The sequence below is a fragment of the Meles meles genome, chromosome 8, assembly GCF_922984935.1.
Source record: "Meles meles chromosome 8, mMelMel3.1 paternal haplotype, whole genome shotgun sequence".
Taxonomy (NCBI): domain Eukaryota; kingdom Metazoa; phylum Chordata; class Mammalia; order Carnivora; family Mustelidae; genus Meles; species Meles meles.
Genome location: NC_060073.1, coordinates 43,524,732 through 43,542,478, shown reverse-complemented (window position 1 = coordinate 43,542,478; position 17,747 = coordinate 43,524,732). Strand labels below are relative to the sequence as shown.

The 17,747-nt window shown below is 45.2% G+C and overlaps 1 protein-coding gene and 1 long non-coding RNA gene across 7 annotated transcripts in view; one reads left to right on the top strand and one right to left on the bottom strand.

Moving 5' to 3' along the window:
- Positions 1-342: 342 nt before the first annotated feature.
- E2F8 (E2F transcription factor 8) lies at positions 343-17,698 on the bottom strand. Of its 4 annotated transcripts, none has more exons than XM_046014234.1 (13): positions 17,567-17,698; positions 16,245-16,372; positions 13,793-14,071; positions 13,280-13,436; positions 11,262-11,576; positions 10,656-10,817; positions 8,505-8,642; positions 6,639-6,842; positions 6,245-6,332; positions 5,467-5,986; positions 1,872-2,004; positions 1,364-1,752; positions 343-1,038 (listed from the first exon to the last, which is right to left on the bottom strand). In XM_046014234.1, the coding sequence occupies exons 2-13, from the start codon at positions 16,257-16,259 to the stop codon at positions 856-858; spliced, it is 2,583 nt and encodes an 860-aa protein (XP_045870190.1). In that variant the 5' UTR covers positions 16,260-16,372; positions 17,567-17,698; the 3' UTR covers positions 343-855. The 4 variants fall into 4 exon arrangements, 3 of the variants coding, with proteins under 3 accessions (XP_045870190.1, XP_045870189.1, XP_045870191.1); XM_046014233.1 differs by having other exon boundaries at positions 17,555-17,677; XM_046014235.1 differs by lacking the exon at positions 17,567-17,698 and adding an exon at positions 16,697-17,035.
- The window catches only part of LOC123947918, a 32,459-nt gene continuing 32,250 nt past the window's right edge, over positions 17,539-17,747 (top strand). For 2 of the 3 annotated variants that reach the window (XR_006819884.1, XR_006819885.1), the window contains exon 1: positions 17,539-17,677. This is a non-coding gene — a long non-coding RNA (uncharacterized LOC123947918). The remainder of the gene's footprint in view (positions 17,678-17,747) is intronic. The other variant, XR_006819886.1, reaches the window with a different exon arrangement.

Here is a 17,747-nt window from a genome sequence, read left to right as displayed (position 1 = left end):
AGGCATGGTGGAAAGTACAGGAGACTCAGCTGGCTGTCTGTGGCCAAGCAACAGTCTCTCCAAAGCCATTTTCACTGCTGAAAAGTAGAGGCGTAGGGAGGATCAAAAGGGGGAAGGAAAGTAGGGCCATTTTATAAACGTGGCACATCTACGGGAACCTAGGAGGGACTGCCCTTTACCAAGGACCCGCCTCCCCGGCTAGTGAGGCTTTCATTTTCTCCCAACAGTGCCCGAACCAGCCACATGAAAATGTGAAAATACATTTTAGAAAAGTTTTAATTTGAACAACTTATGATTAAAAATATGTTTATAAATAATCTTTCCATAGACTTGATTGAAGATTCTTGCAAACTTTACAAAAGGACACATGGCAACAAGAAACAGGTTAAAGGAATTACAAAAAATATAGCTATAGCCCTCCCATTTAAAAATACAACATTATACATCACAGCGTTTTCATTGTGCAAAGGTGACGAAGAATGGTGCATTGCGCAGGTCATGTAGTCACTCAAAGGGAAGTAAACTTGAATAAGGTTACATTGCATAATAGCATAGACACAACTGAGACGATGAATCCTTTCCTCTGGAAGTTTATACACCTTAGTTCAACATTTTGCTTTTACCTGGTAGGACTGACGGCTGAAATTAACTTAGTACAAATGTGTGTGTGTGTGTGTGTGTGTGTGTGTGTGTGTGTGTATGTATATAAGTAGGAAAACAAGTGTCTGCTTTGAACTTAAGTAAACCCCCAACATATTTACAGTATTTTCAGAGAATACATTCTTCAAATAAGTCTGATCACATCTTCTCTATTGAACAACTCTTTAGAAAATTAAATGGAGTCCAATCTGTAAATTAATGGACATCCTCCGTTGAGACTTCCAGTTTTCGCTGTGGGACAAAGAGAGTTCCTATGGAGGTTTTATTAGCACCATCGAAATCCACACAGGATGGGCCCATCGGCTTCCCTGGTCCACCTGGGGTCCGGAAGAAACTTTCAGCCACTGACTGTGACCCTTTGGGTGTGACGGGAACAGGCTGATCAGAAAGAGAGGAATAGGAAAAAGATGTCAAATCCACACAGATAGTTAAGGCCTACTAGCCTCGGAGGGCGGAACTGGAAGGGCAGGGCACAGAGCAGGAAGCTGGCATCTTCTACAATTGGCCGGGAGGACTGTGGACTCCTTGGGTACTTCTCCAGGGTTTGGAAGGCAGTTAGGCCTTCAGTTTCCTCCTCCTCCTCCTCCTCCCATTCTTTCCCTCTCCAGGGAAGAGAAGCAAAAGCGAGTCTTCCATGATACTGATATTTGGGTCTTAATAACCCAAGGGGGGGGAAAAGCACATTAAATGGAAATGCTCTCACCTGTTGTGTCCCCATCACAGCAACTGATTGTCCATTTGGTTGGTTCTGGCCCGGGACTGGAGAGTCGTACCTGGTGGCCCTTCCTTGCTGAGTGCCTGCATTGTCTGATATGACACTAACAGCCTCTATTCTTGGAGACACAGGAACAGCTCCTGGGCTGGCAGACACCTGCACACTGGGGGAGAGGAGTCCCAGGTGCTGCAGGGTGAAGTTTACAATGGCTGAGCTCGGGTTCTGGATGGGAACGGGGTGGCTCGAAGTGAGAGCCGGGCTGTTCCCGACAGGGACGGCTGCCACAGAAGTTGGTGAGACCATTAGCTTCAGAGGTGTTACATGGAAAGAGGGAAAATTAACAGCAGTGAGTTCGGATGATGTCACTGGAATAACACCTGGAAAGAAAAGGCGGGGGAAGATATCTTAAAAGCACAGGCATTTGTCGGAGAAGCTTACAAGGCTTACGTGAACTTGAGCCTGACCCACATTTGAATCGTGTTTTAGGTACACTCACCTGTGATTGGGGAACTGTAGATCCTGTGGTTTGGGGACAGTGTACTTGAGTTTTCTTTACTGGACAGAATGGACTCTGCCCCTAGGGATGAGCACTGGGTGAGAGGGATTAGGTATCCCGATGGGAACAGGGTCTAGAAAACAAGGAAGGATTTATTTTACACACAAGTATGGAAGGACAGTGGCCATGTGCCTGTGCTGTATCCGTCTGTGGTAGTTTGTTTTATCAGAGCATCCAACAGTATGGGCTATGGGTGGGCCAGCCATAGGGCTAGTAGAAGAAAATATCCCTCTCTCCTCATCCAACACTTGTCCTGAATATCATAAGCCATTGGTTTCCTAGATGTGGTGGCCTTAGGAAGTGTCCTAAAGCTAGAAGTGAGCCTGCTTAAGTGTAGAATTTGCCCAACACCCCCCCCACCCTTACACAGACATCCCAAGTACCCCCAGCAGACTTTTTGGTATGATGTGGTGCTGTCAGAAACACGTTTAATGCTGTTGGACACCATAAAGGCCCTGTCATATTATTATAGGATTGTTCTTAAATCATGTTAGGATGGTCATTTCCCAGAGTGTTCCGAGGAACTCTGGTTCCATGGGATGCAAGTTGGCCCGACTTGAATCATGGTGGAACAGGTCTCAGGAATGCTGAATCGAACAAAGGAAAATGTTGTCTTTATTAGAGAATTTCTCAGGGGCTTTGATGATGGTACCCATTGTAAATCTCCAGGGGGCATCCAGCATGTAGCATTTCCTGGGCGATTTGGCAGCTAAATTTTTGGTAGTATTGGTATTCAAGGGAAACATTTTAAAGAAATGGTGATTTAGAGAAAGGGGTTGCCAAAATCACAGGCCAAAACGCGGCCTCCGGGCTATCTGTGTGAATGAAATTGCACTGGAAACCAGCCATGCCCATTCATTTATGTTCTGTCTATAGCTGCTTGCTTCTCTTCTGACAATGGCAGAGTTAATAGTCAGCACAGAGACCACACGGCCTGCAAAGCCAAAATACATATTATCTGGCCCTTTCCAGAAAAAGTTTGCTGACCCCTCATTGAGAACTAAGTAATTATACAACTATGCATTTTCTTTTTCCTAGTGCTTTAGCTTCCAGTGATACCAAGGAAATGCTCTTAACATACAAACTAAAGGTCAGAGCACCAGAGTTCAAAAGCTGGAGATCAGAAAAAGAACTGATTGATTCATACTGCAGACCCAATGTCATGGAGCAAAAGCTTTAAGCAGTAAAGTTATATTTGCAACAGAAATGGCCAGTGTTGGGTTGGGTGAATCCCTCACCCAGCCTGCTTGGTCTCTGCATTTCACCAGTGAGCCTGCACGGGTGGCTGAGCTGCCTGAAAAGTCCGTTTCCGCCTTACCACGAGCAGGCCTGGCAAAAGCTAAAAGCAGCTCTTGTAACCTGGGGGCCCTCCTTTTATCTTCCTCCAGATCTTTCTTCTCACCATTGTCCAAACAACAGTCTACGCTTTGATTTATCTGTTAGTAGGTCTCATCTTTTCCTTGGGAACCAGTGAATTCAGAATCCTCAATGCTCACACTGTTCCACGACACGGTTATTTCTTTATTTATTTTGTTTCTTAAAGGTTTGGTGCTGCTTCCCTAGCTTTGCTGGTTGGGTTCCTTGAAAGCTGCAGGAACAGAAACTTAATGGGTGGGTTTAGGCATTTTACAAAGAGCTGTTCTTTGCTAACCATTAATCATACTCTCTCATGGTACAAGTTACTCTGGTTGCTGGCTTAATTGTTTCAAATCTTCAGCAAAACCTATAGTACTCTAATAATAATTATTTTTCCATTTCCTACAAACGACATTCTTCATGAAATCTTTTAACCTAAAATGCCAATTCCTTTCTTTCTTTTTTTTTTTTTTAATCATAACTACTAGTTAGCAGGATGAATGAATTTGGTATGTTTCCGCTTGCATGTTTCTCATCTAGTCCTACATTAGCCCTCTTACCCCGTCCTTCCTCTTCCATCAGCCTGTTTCATTTTTACTGCTTCTTCACTACCTGATGTATCTGTGTTCGTTTGTGTACACATTGTATGCTGTCTTCTCTCATTTGTGTACTACCCGTGGGAAGTGTACACGTTGTGTACCACCTTCTCTCATTTGTCTATTACCCGTGGGACGTGTAGATTCTCAGTCATGTTTGATGAATGAATTGGCACATGAATCTCTCTTTTTCTCTGTTCAGCTCAGTCCATACTAAAAAGAAGTGGTCAAAACGAAGTCATAGAGACGAGAAAAGAAGCAGAGGGACGTGGAAAAATCTATCTATCTACTGAATCTATCTACTGAAAATAAAAATCCTAAATCACGATGTGAGCAACAGGAGACCATTATTAAATCATATCCATTGGCCCAAAGAGATTATGGACCTCCCAGAAAATAGAATCAAGCCAAAGCTTGGTGATTTCCCGCTTAGCATGTATCTTAAATGCAAAATGATACTATGTTAAGATAATCGATGTTTTGAACTGTTGCCATGAGGCCATCCTCCGGGAAGATTTGACAACCTCTAAAGCCTCTTTAATAACAACAGTTACAGATAATACACTTCAGATTATATGGTGCCTTAAAAGGATCACAAGCCCCTTTATGTATATTATCATGTAATAAATGCACTTAATCTCACAAAAACTGTAACGGGGTCCTGGGGCAAGAATTCAAAACGGCAGGTGCTGGGTTTGAGTGGATCCAGAGCACAGAGCTTTATACCCAGGAGATGATCAGGAAGAACTGGGGGAATAAATTCTTGATAGATGTGGAAAAGCAAGATGCAGAGAAGTAAAATAGCTCATTAATAGCAGGGACAAAATGGGAGACTAACTTCTGCCTTCATGGTTAGTGGTGTTTTTTTGGTGATAATGTCCTCCGTATATAAGTGTCCTGAGGGAGAAAAATGAAATAACGTATATAAAAGTGCCTAATACTTCTGGTAGGCATCTCATAAATGTTAATTCCTTCCTGAACTTAACTCCACCTAGGAAGAAAAATGGTCTAGAACATCACAATCCCTACAAGCCAATGCAGCAAATATACCAACAATCTGCCAGAATAAGCCTGACTTTTCTATTACACAAAACAGAAATCTAGGGTTAAATTTTAGGGGGAAAGTAAAAACAGAGGGAACAATTTCTCATCCAGGCAACAGATGCCAGGTACACGACATCAAGCAAACATTAGGTAGTGACTCAGAGAGCAGGAGTTACAAGAACCCTATGCATCCATCCATTCATTTGGGGTTACGTCTGCTTGTAAATTATTTAAGACTTTCATGACAGGTGTTTGCATTCCCGTATGTGACAGAGAAATGGACTTAAGGACAGCCACCCGTGGTGCTTTTAAAAAGAGAGCAAATAATCCCTTCCTCCAAAGGTTAAAAATGTCCCTGCGGTCATCCCAGTCAGGGGATTAGCTGTCTGGGGCTTTGTTTGGATTATGGGATGCTAAGGAACAGTTTCTTGTCTTCTGAGAAACTGCCCTTTGCTCTGGTAAATTTCACGAGCTACTGCATTATCCTCTGATCAACTGTGGACTTCCCAAGGCTTCATACAGGTCAAGGCTGTACTTACTGCGGAGACATTTTCAAGTCCTTTTAGGTCCTCTTTAAATTTCTTTTTGGAACCACTGTCCTCAAGCAGGCTTGCCCTCTTGGAGCCTCTTTCCCCAGCAGGCTCCTTGTCTCGGTTCTTGGCACCTGGTCTCTCGGGCACCGGCAGCAAGCTTCCAGGCCTGGTGGAGGCACCGGACTTGGTGGCATCACTGGCTGCCTTCTCGGTGGTGGCATCTGCGGCGTCTTTTGATTTTGTCGCTTTACAAGAGGGGGTGGGGCTCAGGCCTTGGGGTGGCGTCATGGTCTGGGCTTGGGCAGGCTGCAGGTAGATGGCATAGGACGGGCCCGAAGGGGCCTGAGGTAGGATCACTGGTACTGCTGGTGACAGTGGGCTGGGGAGGAGGGGGACCACCCCCAGGGGCTGGATGAGGGATGGTGCCGTCAGGTCCAGCTCAGCACTTGCTGGGGTGTCCAGGGGGGCCACGGGTTTGCACTGCCCAGATCTTGCCAGCTGTACCTTCACTTTCTTTCTGGGTTCACTAAGAGACAAGATTTCAAGGCATGAGACAATGGAAACACATTTTCTCTAAAGTGTTCTATCGCTTCAGACTGGCCCACATTGAAACCATGCCTTTATGAGACCAGCTGATAGTGTCTGTAATGACTGCGTAAGAGTCATGGAAAAGATTATCTTCCCGGTTTCCAAGGCTGGCGTGCATTCTTACATAAAATAAGTAATTCTAATGATGCAATGTAGAAATAATTCGTCCTGCCACTAAAAAGTATTACTAACCTACCTTGACTGCTCTTCTAACTGCATTTTGCAAATAGCCGCGAGCTGAGCCATTTTACTTGGGAAGGGTGCCAGGTCCCGAGAACTCTCAGCTGGTGAAACAGAAAGGTGGCGGGGGGACACTGGTCAAAGCAAAACAATGAATGCTCATACAGATGAAACATGACTGAAGCCAAAGGAACAGAGCACACGCACACCCCCCCCCCCCCCAATCACACAGCAATGAAACAATAAAACCTACCAATTACTTTCTACCCTTTCATTCAGACATGGGTTAGGCTTCAAGTGGGTCGGGGTCTAAGGGTATTGAAACGGTTCTCTAACAAGTGCCGTAGGGATCAAGTCAGCTAAAGGAGCAGATAAAAAGGAATTCTTCTGAGCAGCGCCTGAAAACATACCTTTGTTGGTCTTGATGGGGCTGCTGGGGGCAGAATTTATTTTCCTCCGGTCACTTTCTATGCTCTTTACCAGTTTGATAAGAGATGGGTGTCGAGTGAAGTTCGGTTTCCCACGCGTGGAGAAGAGGTTTTTGGCACAGTTGTCTTTCGAAGGACGCTTTGCTTCCAGATCGGAGCAGGGGAGAGGAAGGACGGGGCCACGGCCTGAAAGAGAGAAGGCAGGGGGTCAAAACCCAGCCGGCTTGGGTTCCTTGTGGGAGCTGAAGCCCAAGTGTAGTTGAGATCGATTTTAGGAATCTAAGTGTCAACAGTTACAGAGCACTGAGCCTGGGGCAGATGTTGTCTGAAAGTCTTTGGGCACAAAACCCCGTTAATCTAATTTTAATTGAATTCTAAGGTAAGATTTCACACGTTAACATTGCTGAAATCCCTTGCGTCTTACAACCAACCAGTGATGTGCTAGAGTGTAATCACTAGTGGCTTCTCTTTCTTACAGATACACACCCTGAACTGGGCATCTTCTATTCCGTGGAGTCCTAACCCGATGAAATATGGCAACCGTCACGGCGATCGACTGACTGTTTGGGCCTCAAGTTCACAGGCTGAAATCCCAACCCTCCATGGGATGCTGTTAGGAGGTGGGGCCTTGGGGAGGTGCTTGGGTCAGGAGGGTGGAGCCCTCTTGAGTAGGATTAGGGCTCTTATGAAAGAGGCCCCACAGTGCTCTCTAGTCCCTTCTACCTTTGTGAGGTTATGACAAAAAGCAGTCTAGAAAGCAGGCTCCGGCAAGACAATGAATTTGTTGGTGCCATGATCTCAGACTTGCCAACCTCCAGAACTTGAGAAATAAACTTCCGTTGTTTATAAGCCCCCTGGTCTATGGTATTTGGTTATAGCAGCCTAAATGGAGTAAGACATTCTCAAAAACTTAGGAAATGCATCCCCATCTCAGAGATATTAACACACTGTGACCTTGGTCTCTCAGGTGAACATGGACCTGGGATATGAACCCGTCTGTCTGGCCCCTGAACCTACACTCTGAATCCCTGCACCAAGGGACCTCTCTCTGAGATTACAGTGGACTCTTGAACGGCAACGAGTACATGGATTTTTTACAGTGAGGTATTTTAAATGTGTTTTCTTTTCCTTATGATTTTATTAACATTTTCTGTTTTCTACTTTACTTCATTGTAAGAATATGGTACATGATTCATATAACATACAAAGTATTTGCTAAGTGACTTTATGTTATTGCTAAGTCTTCTGGTCAGTGATAGGCTATTAGTAGTTACATTTTGGGGGGAGTCAAAGTCATATGCATATTTTGACCACGCTCCTAAACGCTGTGCTGTTCAAGAGTCAATGCATATTCAGAATCGCGGTAACCTTGCAAAGGTACCACTGCTCTTCCCATTTCGCAGGCGAGGGAACAGCCTTGGAGATACAACTTGCTCAAGGCCACAGAACTACTAAGTGGCTAAGCTTCCCTCTGCCTCCATGGCCCGTGTTCTTGCCACTTTAAACATTTCGGCATGGGATCTTTGGTGGAAAGTAAAATGTCAGAGTCCCGGAGTCAAGAATATTAATACTGGAATGAATTCATTTCATATTCTCAGTGCGTGCAGGCTCTTCGAGGGCCTTTCACACAGATTCTGCCTCTTGGGTATAGGGTAGGAGGTGTTTTAGACCGTGGGTTGCTGATGGAACCCATAGCCAAACTTTCCCTATTGGCACCGTCTTTGTCTTTCCAACTTATATACCTTTTTTCCACGTGGGAGGGTGGGCAGGGAGGGGAAGAGAGATTATCTCCCAATGTGCATTAATTCAGAACAACAAAGCAAGGAGCGAAGGGAAGCAAATACATACCACTGGGACTTGGACTGATTTCTGGGCCTGTCCATTTAAAAGCTGGTTTTCGGCCTCTTTCTTCTGTGACATGAACTTTCTTGATAAGATTCAGGCTACTCAGAACATTAGCTATATCATACAACCTCCTAATTTTTGCTGGAAAATAAAAGGTATATATACTACTTAATGGAATAATGAAAGATCAAAGGACTTTGCTTCATAAGGACTTCATGTATATTTAGAGAGCTAAGTTATTCTGGTGCTACTGCTTTAATTCAAACAAAAAATAGTTTTAAATATGGAAAAGACTTCAGTTGCTGTGGGTACTAAATTTTGGAATGACAACAGTTGAAAAAGGGAAAAGGATTTCATGAGATCCTTCTATTGGGAGCTATGTTACAAATTTTTTAATAAAAAGTTTCCATTGCTGGGCATCTTCTAATGAGGATTCGGAAGAGTTTTATGAAAAAATAAAGCACCAATGATAAATGTACTGTTTTCCTGCTTGTGACAGTTTATAACAATGAGATTTATTGAGCATCATAAGCATGGGAAATTCTATACCCATAAAATTTGTCAATTTGTATACTGTCTTTACATTATATGCAAAGCAGAGATTTGTGAAATCTACAAATCTTACATAATGTATCTTAAAAAGTTTTGTTATGAGAATTCTGTCTCTACTTCTAGCTTGATAGTACAAAATCACAAATTGGGCTCCTTCTTCAAAGCCAGGCCAGAAGGTTCTGAATTCCCTGGCGATTTGGCAAATGACACGTTTGCAGTTCCCAGAATGGTTTCTGATGCCGTGACTAACCAGTGAAATGGAGAGCTGAAAGCGGCCTGGTGAGTCAGAAAAAGCAGGCGGCCCATCAGTAATACGGGGACTGTTTTCTGAAATTGCACATCTCCCAAGCCAATTGCTGGTATTACTGCCTTTACCCTTGATTTAATTTTGTCTTTATAGAGACACTATCAAGCTGGGGATGTCTGACTATACTCTCGCGGGACTAGTGCAGCTTTACAGGGATGGGAAAGGAGTCTGAGCTCTTGGGCACTCCCCACTATGGGCCCCCGGTTTAGGCTAGCCTCATGTCCTGCCTGGATGTGGCCCCAGGAAAGGTGGGCATGCAACAGGCTCTTCCCATCTGCTGAGCCTTTTTTAAAAAGAAAGTTCTTCTTTTTTTGTTTTCTTTTAAGATTTTATTTATTTGACAGTTCACAAGTAGGCAGAGAGGCAGGCAGAGAGAGGGAAAGGGAAGCAGGCTCCCTGCTGAGCAGAGAGTGGGGAGGTGGAGAGGTGGGGAAGTGGGGCTCGATCCCAGGACCTTGGGATCATGACCTGAGCCAAAGGCAGAGGCCTTATGCCACTGAGCCACCCAGGCGCCCCCTGCTGAGCCCCTCTTTCTACATGCTTCTCTTGCTAGAGGCTCCTGCAAAGCCTGTCCCTGCTGGGTGGGCAGAGCTCAGTGTCAGAAACCTGTCCAAGCCCCTTTCGTGCTCTGAGTGGATCTATCTAAAACCGTTCTTTCAAAAATGGCAAACCAAGGACGCTGCAGGTAGGTCACTTCTAGGTAACGATTTTAGGAGAGTTATTTATACGCTTACATCTGAGAGCAGAGAGCTGGGTCTGGACCCACTTTACATTTTACTGGCTCGTTTAGACTTTGGGCAATACAGAGTCCACATGCACAAAGTGGGGACAAGGTTACAGCACCCAAGGAAGTAACTTTTTTTTTTTTTTAAAGATTTTATTTATATATTTGACAGAGAGAGATCATAAGTAGGCAGAGAGAAAGAGGAAGAAGCAGGCTCCCTGCTGAGCAGAGAGCCCGATGCGGGACTGGATCCCAGGACCCTGGGATCATGACCTGAGCCGAAGGCAGAGGCTCAACCCACTGAGCCACCCAGGAGCCCTCAAGGAGGTAACTTTTAAGGAACTGTGTATAAGCTAGAGTGCCAGACATATAAAGAGTACTTATATACATATCTTTCTATCCTGCAAGTAAGCGAAAGACAGTATAATCATGGCTTTTGGGGCGAAGTGAAGGCACAAAAGCGTAATTAGAGATGATGTCAGTATAGTAAATGTATTTGGCAGTCGGTTCATAGGTAAGATTTTATGGTTTATGAAGCGGCCCAAAAGTCCACAGCGCTCACGACACTTACTTTTAAACTTGCTTCTATCCAGATCCTCCACGTGGTCTTCCCCAATTAAAATCTTGGCAGCGATTTCTAGGCTGACTATCTGAGGCGTTGACACCAAAAACAGCATCACAAATTTCTGGCTCATCACTCTTAAAGACTTGTCTTTGCGGCTGTTTACAGAAGCTTTGGAGAAGGAGGAGGAGGATTAGAGAATTAAAATTCATGAAGGGACAAGTAATTTCTAAAGTAACAAGGCTAAAAATACCACAACCTGATCAGACAGTTGACAACTGCTGCATTTTAACATGTTATGAACTGGGGGACATCGGAGTGGGGGAGACGAACCATGAGAGACTGTGGACTCTGAGAAACAAACTGAGGGTTTTGGAGGGGGATGGGGGAATGGGTGACCCTGGTGGTGGGTATTAAGGAGGGCACGAATTGCATGGAGCACTGGGTGAGGTGCATAAACAATGGATCTTGGAACACTGAAAAAATTAAAAAAAAAAAAAATGCAGACGCAGCCGCAGCCGCCACAGCAGCGTTAGAACAGTATTCTAGAAGGAACATTTGCCTCTAGGCCTCTGAGAAGTGCTGTGCAGCCTGGCGCCTCCAACCATCGCTTACCTGCCCGAAACTCCACTCCAGGGAGTTCGACGAAACACATGTCTGGGTGTCCGTTCTGGCCCGTGTTTGATTTGATGATATGATCTTCTATACTGTAAGTCTTACTAAAGTCAAACTCTTGTTCATATTCTTTCTTTTTGATCATCATGATCTGCTCAGCATACTTGTTCTCCTCTCCGACACTTTTCAGAGTCCCAAGGGTTTTGTTGAGATTATGTCGTCCGTGCCAAGTGTACCTGTTTTTGGCCAGGCGGCTCACCATGTGTAAACTCTCTAGGACATTCACAATATCGTAAATGCGTCGCCGCTCGACATCTGCAAAGAATGAGCAATTGTACGTGCTAGGACCAGACTTTGTAATGTGTATAGAACAGAATAACTTTTTCGCCCACGGTCTGTTGATCAGTGGGTCTGGATGAGGGAATTTAATTACTCTCGACAAAGACTGTGAAGACGAGGAAGACATGTTTCTGATCTCACAGGGTACCAAGAATATGAATTAGAGAGGAAGCATTCATTGAGGGCCCACTATGGGCCATACAGCTAGAGGAAATGTCTATGGTAAACTGGTGAGGCCGATATTATTATTCAGTTTCTGGAGGAGGAAATAGCAGCTCAGGCTGGCTAAGTAGCTCACCCCAAGATATAGAGCCAGTAAGTGGCAAAAGTAAGTCTTTAATATCGAAATTCCACACACTACCTGCTTTTTTATATTATTCTTCAAAGCATGTGCATGCGCGCGCGTGCACACATACACACACACACACACAGAGCTGTCATATGATAGGCACAGAGCACCGAGATGCCTTGCTGTTCCTGGAAACTGTGCCCTTGTCTGAAGGCCTTTGGAGTGAGCTATTCCTTCTGCCTGGAATTGCCATTCCTAAAGCCCTCCCTGCTCCCCCCCAACCCCCCGTTCTTTCAAGTTCTTGCTTAGATGTCATCTTCTCAAGGAGGTCTGACCTGACCACCTAACTTAATGTTGCAAAGCACACTCTCAGCACTCCTGGTTCCCCTTTGCCCTGTTCTACCTTTTATTTTTCCCAAAGCATGTATTACCTTCCAACAGGCATCATTATTACTTGCTTACTATGTGCCTTGTATAATACCTGTCATCATCTCTCCTTATTGTCTGTCCCTTGCATACTTATCTATTAGGCCCCACTGGAAATTAGGTTCCACAGGAGGGAAGACTTTATTCTTGTCATTCATGGATGGCATCCCAAGCTTTAACAACATTGCCTGGCACACAGAAGGGGGTCAACAGCTACCTGCTAGATTAAAGGTACAGCCTATGTAGCTCTAATTAAGGATATGCAAATAGATGAATCTGAAAGGCATATTCTTAAAATGGGAAATCAAGTTGATATTTACAAACATGTGTCTGAAGAGTAAAATTCCTTTGAGGAAGGGATGGCGCTACATTCAAATATCTGCATCCTCTCTTCAGGTTCAGATTATGATATTTTCATGACTCCAGAGACATCCCCAATTGGCCACAGACCCCTCTGTAGCTGTCACTAGATTCAAGTATCTGAAGAAAGGAGTCAAGGGGCAGGAGAAGCACAGTCACTTTTGCCAGACGCGAACACGTAGCTGAGTGGCAGGGCACGCTAAAGCCCGGCTTCTGCTCACAGAAGCGCGTGCCCACCTGAAACCAAGAGGATCCCGTTCCTCAGCCCACTCTTCGAGGAGAGAACCCACACAGAAGTTCAAAGTTGTAGCCGTTTGTGAAACAACTCCTAAAACAATGTTGCCTTCCTTTACAGCTTCTAAGCTTTTGAAATGCAATCAGAAGCAAATCTCCACTGTCATTTTGTCCTTCTGTTTGAAGACTAGCCGAAATTGGAAACTCTCTGCGTTCCTTCTTAAATTAATAGGGCTTCGGGGATTTATCATCTCCACATGGCATGACTGTGTCATTACACACACTGGCTAGATGAGCGTGGGTCCGAGGGAGCAAGTCCACGGAGTGACTTTAATTACTAACTATCTCCCTGAACCCTCTGTGTACTTACTCAGTTCCTCGGCGACTTCGTCAAGACAGATGTCATTATTCACAGCGGGGTTGGGATAGTTAGGATATCGTGCTAAGAACTTATGACACAGCAATCCTAAACTTTTCTCTTTTCGACTCGGCTGGGATTTCTCATATTCGTCTCCAGATAAGTGTTCCTGCAAAAGAAGAGGTAAATAATGTCTGAGCCGGAAATCAAGTTGACAGGTTTATTAGGGTCCTCTGCACTCGAGGGCTAACGCGCTTAGCTTCGACAGCGGCAGAATTGGGGGAAAACAGGTGGGAACCAGTATGAAACTGCTTGGCAGATCTAAAAAGGAAGATTGAACTGAAAATAAGTCAAAGGCTCAGAATTCCTAGTGCTATATTTGATGGGGTCCAACCTTTCCCGTGCTCAGAAGCAGGTGAATAACAATCTGTAGGTGGCAATGCTTTCACACACACACACACACACACACACACACACACACACGCACGCACGCACCAGTGTCCACCCAGTCTTCTGCAAACCTACATGTAAACAATCTTTGGCCTCAGGTAATCCATTCCTGCTGTCAAACAACCCCCTCTTCTGATCTCTGTTTCGGATCTCGGGGCTCACGGCACTGATGAGCATTTTGAGGTTTGCTGTTGGTGTCCACGGTTCTCCCTGGGAGATTTCCTTGGGCTTGGTGGGTGTGGTCAAAGGGCCAAAGTCAGGCTGGATCTCTGTCAACACTGTATTTGCTGTCGTGGATTCCTTCAGAGGTGTTTTCATGAGTCCTCTTTTATGTGGCTCAAAAAAGAGATTTTCCTGGTTTAAAACAAGTAAACAATGAAACCCACTATAAAACAGGACTTATCAGACAGCTTTAGACTTCAGAAATTGTACAATAGAATATTGCTAAGGAAAACATGCCTAATGAGGTTGGAGAGTCGATTAAATTAGTAACTGTCTTCTAATGATCGTGTGACACTTACTGTCTTTTTACTAGCTAAATTTCCATTTTAAATCTTGCAATAAAGCACAGACTTAGATTTTTATTTTTATGTTCCAAGAATTTTAAAAAAAACAAAGACCTTAAAGACCTAATTTTAAAACCTTTTTGACATAATTTTTTTTTAAAGATTTTATTTATTTATTTGACAGAAAGAGAGATCACAAGTAGGCAGAGAGTCAGGCAGAGAGAGAGGAAGGGAAGCAGGCTCCCTGCTGAGCAGAGGGCCTGATGTGGGGCTCGATCCCAGGATGCTGGGATCATGACCTGAGCTGAAGGCAGAGGCTTTAACCCACTGAGCCACCCAGGCACCCCATGACATAATTTTTGATGTAGAGAAGTGTTGGAGGCAGTATAGAGAGTTTTCATATATCTTTCACTCATCTTCCACTAATGGGACCGATAATTTAAGTGATCCAAAACTCCTAGAAATTACTTTTACACATGACATGGCAGTAAGTAAAAGCCTATATGGCAGAAATCACATCCCATTCCTCTGTGTGTGTACACCCGGCCCAATGGCTGCACGCACTGAATGCTCAGTAAAACAGCATTGATGTAGAAGTCAGAAAGACAAGGAGACAAGGGTGAGGGCTAGCCTACAGTCATACTTATAGGCAAAACCTAGTAGGAAACAAAATCCAGAGTGCCTAAGAGCAAAGGAAAGTCTGCTCTTTCAATATTTACCTCTGCCGCTTTATTATTTTTTCCAAGATTTTATGTATTTGAGAGAGAGGGAGAGAGCACAAGCAGGGGGAAGAGCCGAGGGAGAAGAAGAGGCAGGTTTCCCACTGACCAGGGAGCCCAGCACAGGGCTCTGTCCCAGGACCCCTAGATGATGACCTGAGCTGGAGGCAGATGCTTAACTGACTGAGCCACCCAGGCACCCCTACCCCTTTCACTTTATAGAAGGAAAAATGGGGCCCAGAGAAAGAAAATTAGTTCCTAGTAGAGGCAGGACTGCCACTGAGACATGAGGGTAAGTTAATAGCAGCACAAAGATGAATGGATACTATGTTTCTTCTACTTTTGGCCACTGAGGACTTCACACATTCTTACCACCTATGGCTATTTTAGAGAAGATGCTTGGAATGGTCATAAAGTGAAAGAACACAGAGACCTACTAATTCCTCAGTGACTTTAAACAAAGATTAATGGGACTGTTTAACATGTCTATGACTCCTTGGCATTTATTATTTGTAATTTTTACCAAATGTAGTCTTTCTCTGCAGAAGAGGAGACCCCGGCTGAGAGAGGTTGCACAGGACTTGACCCCAAATATCCTCAGCCCAACTATGGTGTTCTTACATGGAAATCAGTATGATGGATACAAGGGGGACCCTCTTAAGTATATGCCCTGAGAGGTGGCTACCCAAGAATGCCATCTCTCTAAAGGCTGCTGTCCTTTGCCTCAGATTATCAGAAAAGATAGCAATTCTCTTACTTGACTGATAACTAAACCTTTGAGGAATTTTGCATTTTTCATTTTTTAACCAACTACTGTTGGACATCAGTCAAGACACCCGTACTGACAATTCTTTCGTTATTTTACAAAATGTCTAGCTCACAAATCCAGTGTTGTGGCCCCCCCAAGTTTAAGAAGCTGCCAATTTGGTAGAAAATTATCTTAAAAAGAAATCCGATCTCAAATCATGTCAAATACCCTCTCTGAATTCTAATTGTTCAAGAATTCTGAGAAATATCATAAGGGAGCTAAGAAATTTTATTATTTTCAAAAATACCTTTCTCTCTGCTTATCTCTTTGAGACTTCCATTTGAAATCAAACCATTAAAAACTTTAGATTACTTTACCTCTGGCCAAACTCTTCACCTCTTTAAAAATTAAATTTGCCTTCCTTCGAGGTTTTTACAGAAGCTAACTAAAAAGTGAGGTGGCATTAATAGGATATTGGATATGGAAAATTATGGGGTTAAATCAGGATATTGCATTTAAAACTGTGAGGATGAATACTAAAGTTAAAAAGGTACCTTTTCATTCTCCATTCTGTAAATTTTTCATACATTTAGAGTTTCTTTAAAAATGAAAAATCTGGAGTTTCTCTCAACACCCTGATGGTTTAAGTAGTCCAATCAATTCTATTAAAAAGTTTATTTTCCTTAAAAAGAAAAGGAAATAGAAAAAGTTAAAAAAAATAAAACCAGGAGATCCGTTGAATATTCCCTCATGGACACCACAGGCCACTTAAACAAAGGCTAACGAAAAATGACAAATTACATTTACATTTTATTCCTGACCAGTTAGCCCTTCTGGGCAGAGAACTTCATCAAATGCCAATAAATTCCCTTCAGCAAACCGATCTACTGTCAGGAGACTTAAAACAAACCACAGAACTTCCAGTGACAGTCCTCTCCCACCTTTAGGGAAGGCGCGCCATTCTCCGGACCCCACCAAATGGACCGTCGTAAGCACAAGCACCCACCTGTTCACAGGTCAGGGCTCGGGACTCAGCGCCCCAGCCCTGGTTCCGGCAGAGCAGACACGACCCCAAGCATCTCGACAAAAGTCTGCATCTAGATGCCTGTATTTTCCCCCTGACACACACGTGCACGGGGTCAGCAGTAAAGTCTCGGGAAATAGCTTGATAGGAAACTCCCAAATTCAGTCCTTAAGCTCCAAAAGTACTCTGGGTATTTAAAGAGCGCCTTATGATTAAGACTTTTTCTTCTCTTAAGACATCTTATAGATGCGGAGCCCTGTGTACTCTCAGTTCGGGTGGCTAGTTCACGCCACGATGTTGGATCTTACCGAGGAGTCTGCATTTGTTCATTAAAGCAACCAGGTAGAGTCCCCCTGCCGCCACCCGCTCCGCGCCCCGCGCACTTCCCCCTCCGCCCCGCTAACTACCCCTCCCCCAGGGCCCAGTCCGTCCGCGCGCCACCAGCCCTGCAGTTCCCGGACAGCATCTCCGCGGTTCCCAGGGCAACGATTCCTAACCAATCAGAGAGCTGGGTGCGGGCCTGCGATTGGTTGGCGGCTCCAGGGGTGGGTCCGGACCTTCCGCCTTCGATTTAAAAATTTGGCGCGGAAAGTCGGACCGCGGCCGGCACCGCCCCTTAGCTGCGCGGGGCTTGAGCGCGGGCAAACCCGCGCCCGGAACCACGGTATCCCCGCCCCTCCCCCTCGCTCGCCCCCTCCCCTCTGCGCGGGAGCTCAGCTCCTCCCTCCACGGCCCCCGGCGGAGCGAGAGGCGGGAAACCGCCGTCTCCGCCGCTGCCCTCCCGAGCCCTCTGCCGGTGCCGGGCGGGCTGGGCGCCGCATCCCTCTGCGTCCCGCTGACCTGTCAGTTCACCTCACGGTTGGAGCCGGCGGGGGCTGAGCGGGGACTCTTCGGCGTCCCTTCCCCGCTCAGGTCCGGGAGCCCGCGTGTCGGGCCGTCAGTCGGTCCTCACGCCGCGCCGAGGTGGGTGCCGCGGAGGGAAACGCCGGGACCGGGACTGGCGGGCCGGCGGGCGGGCAGAGAGAGCGTGACC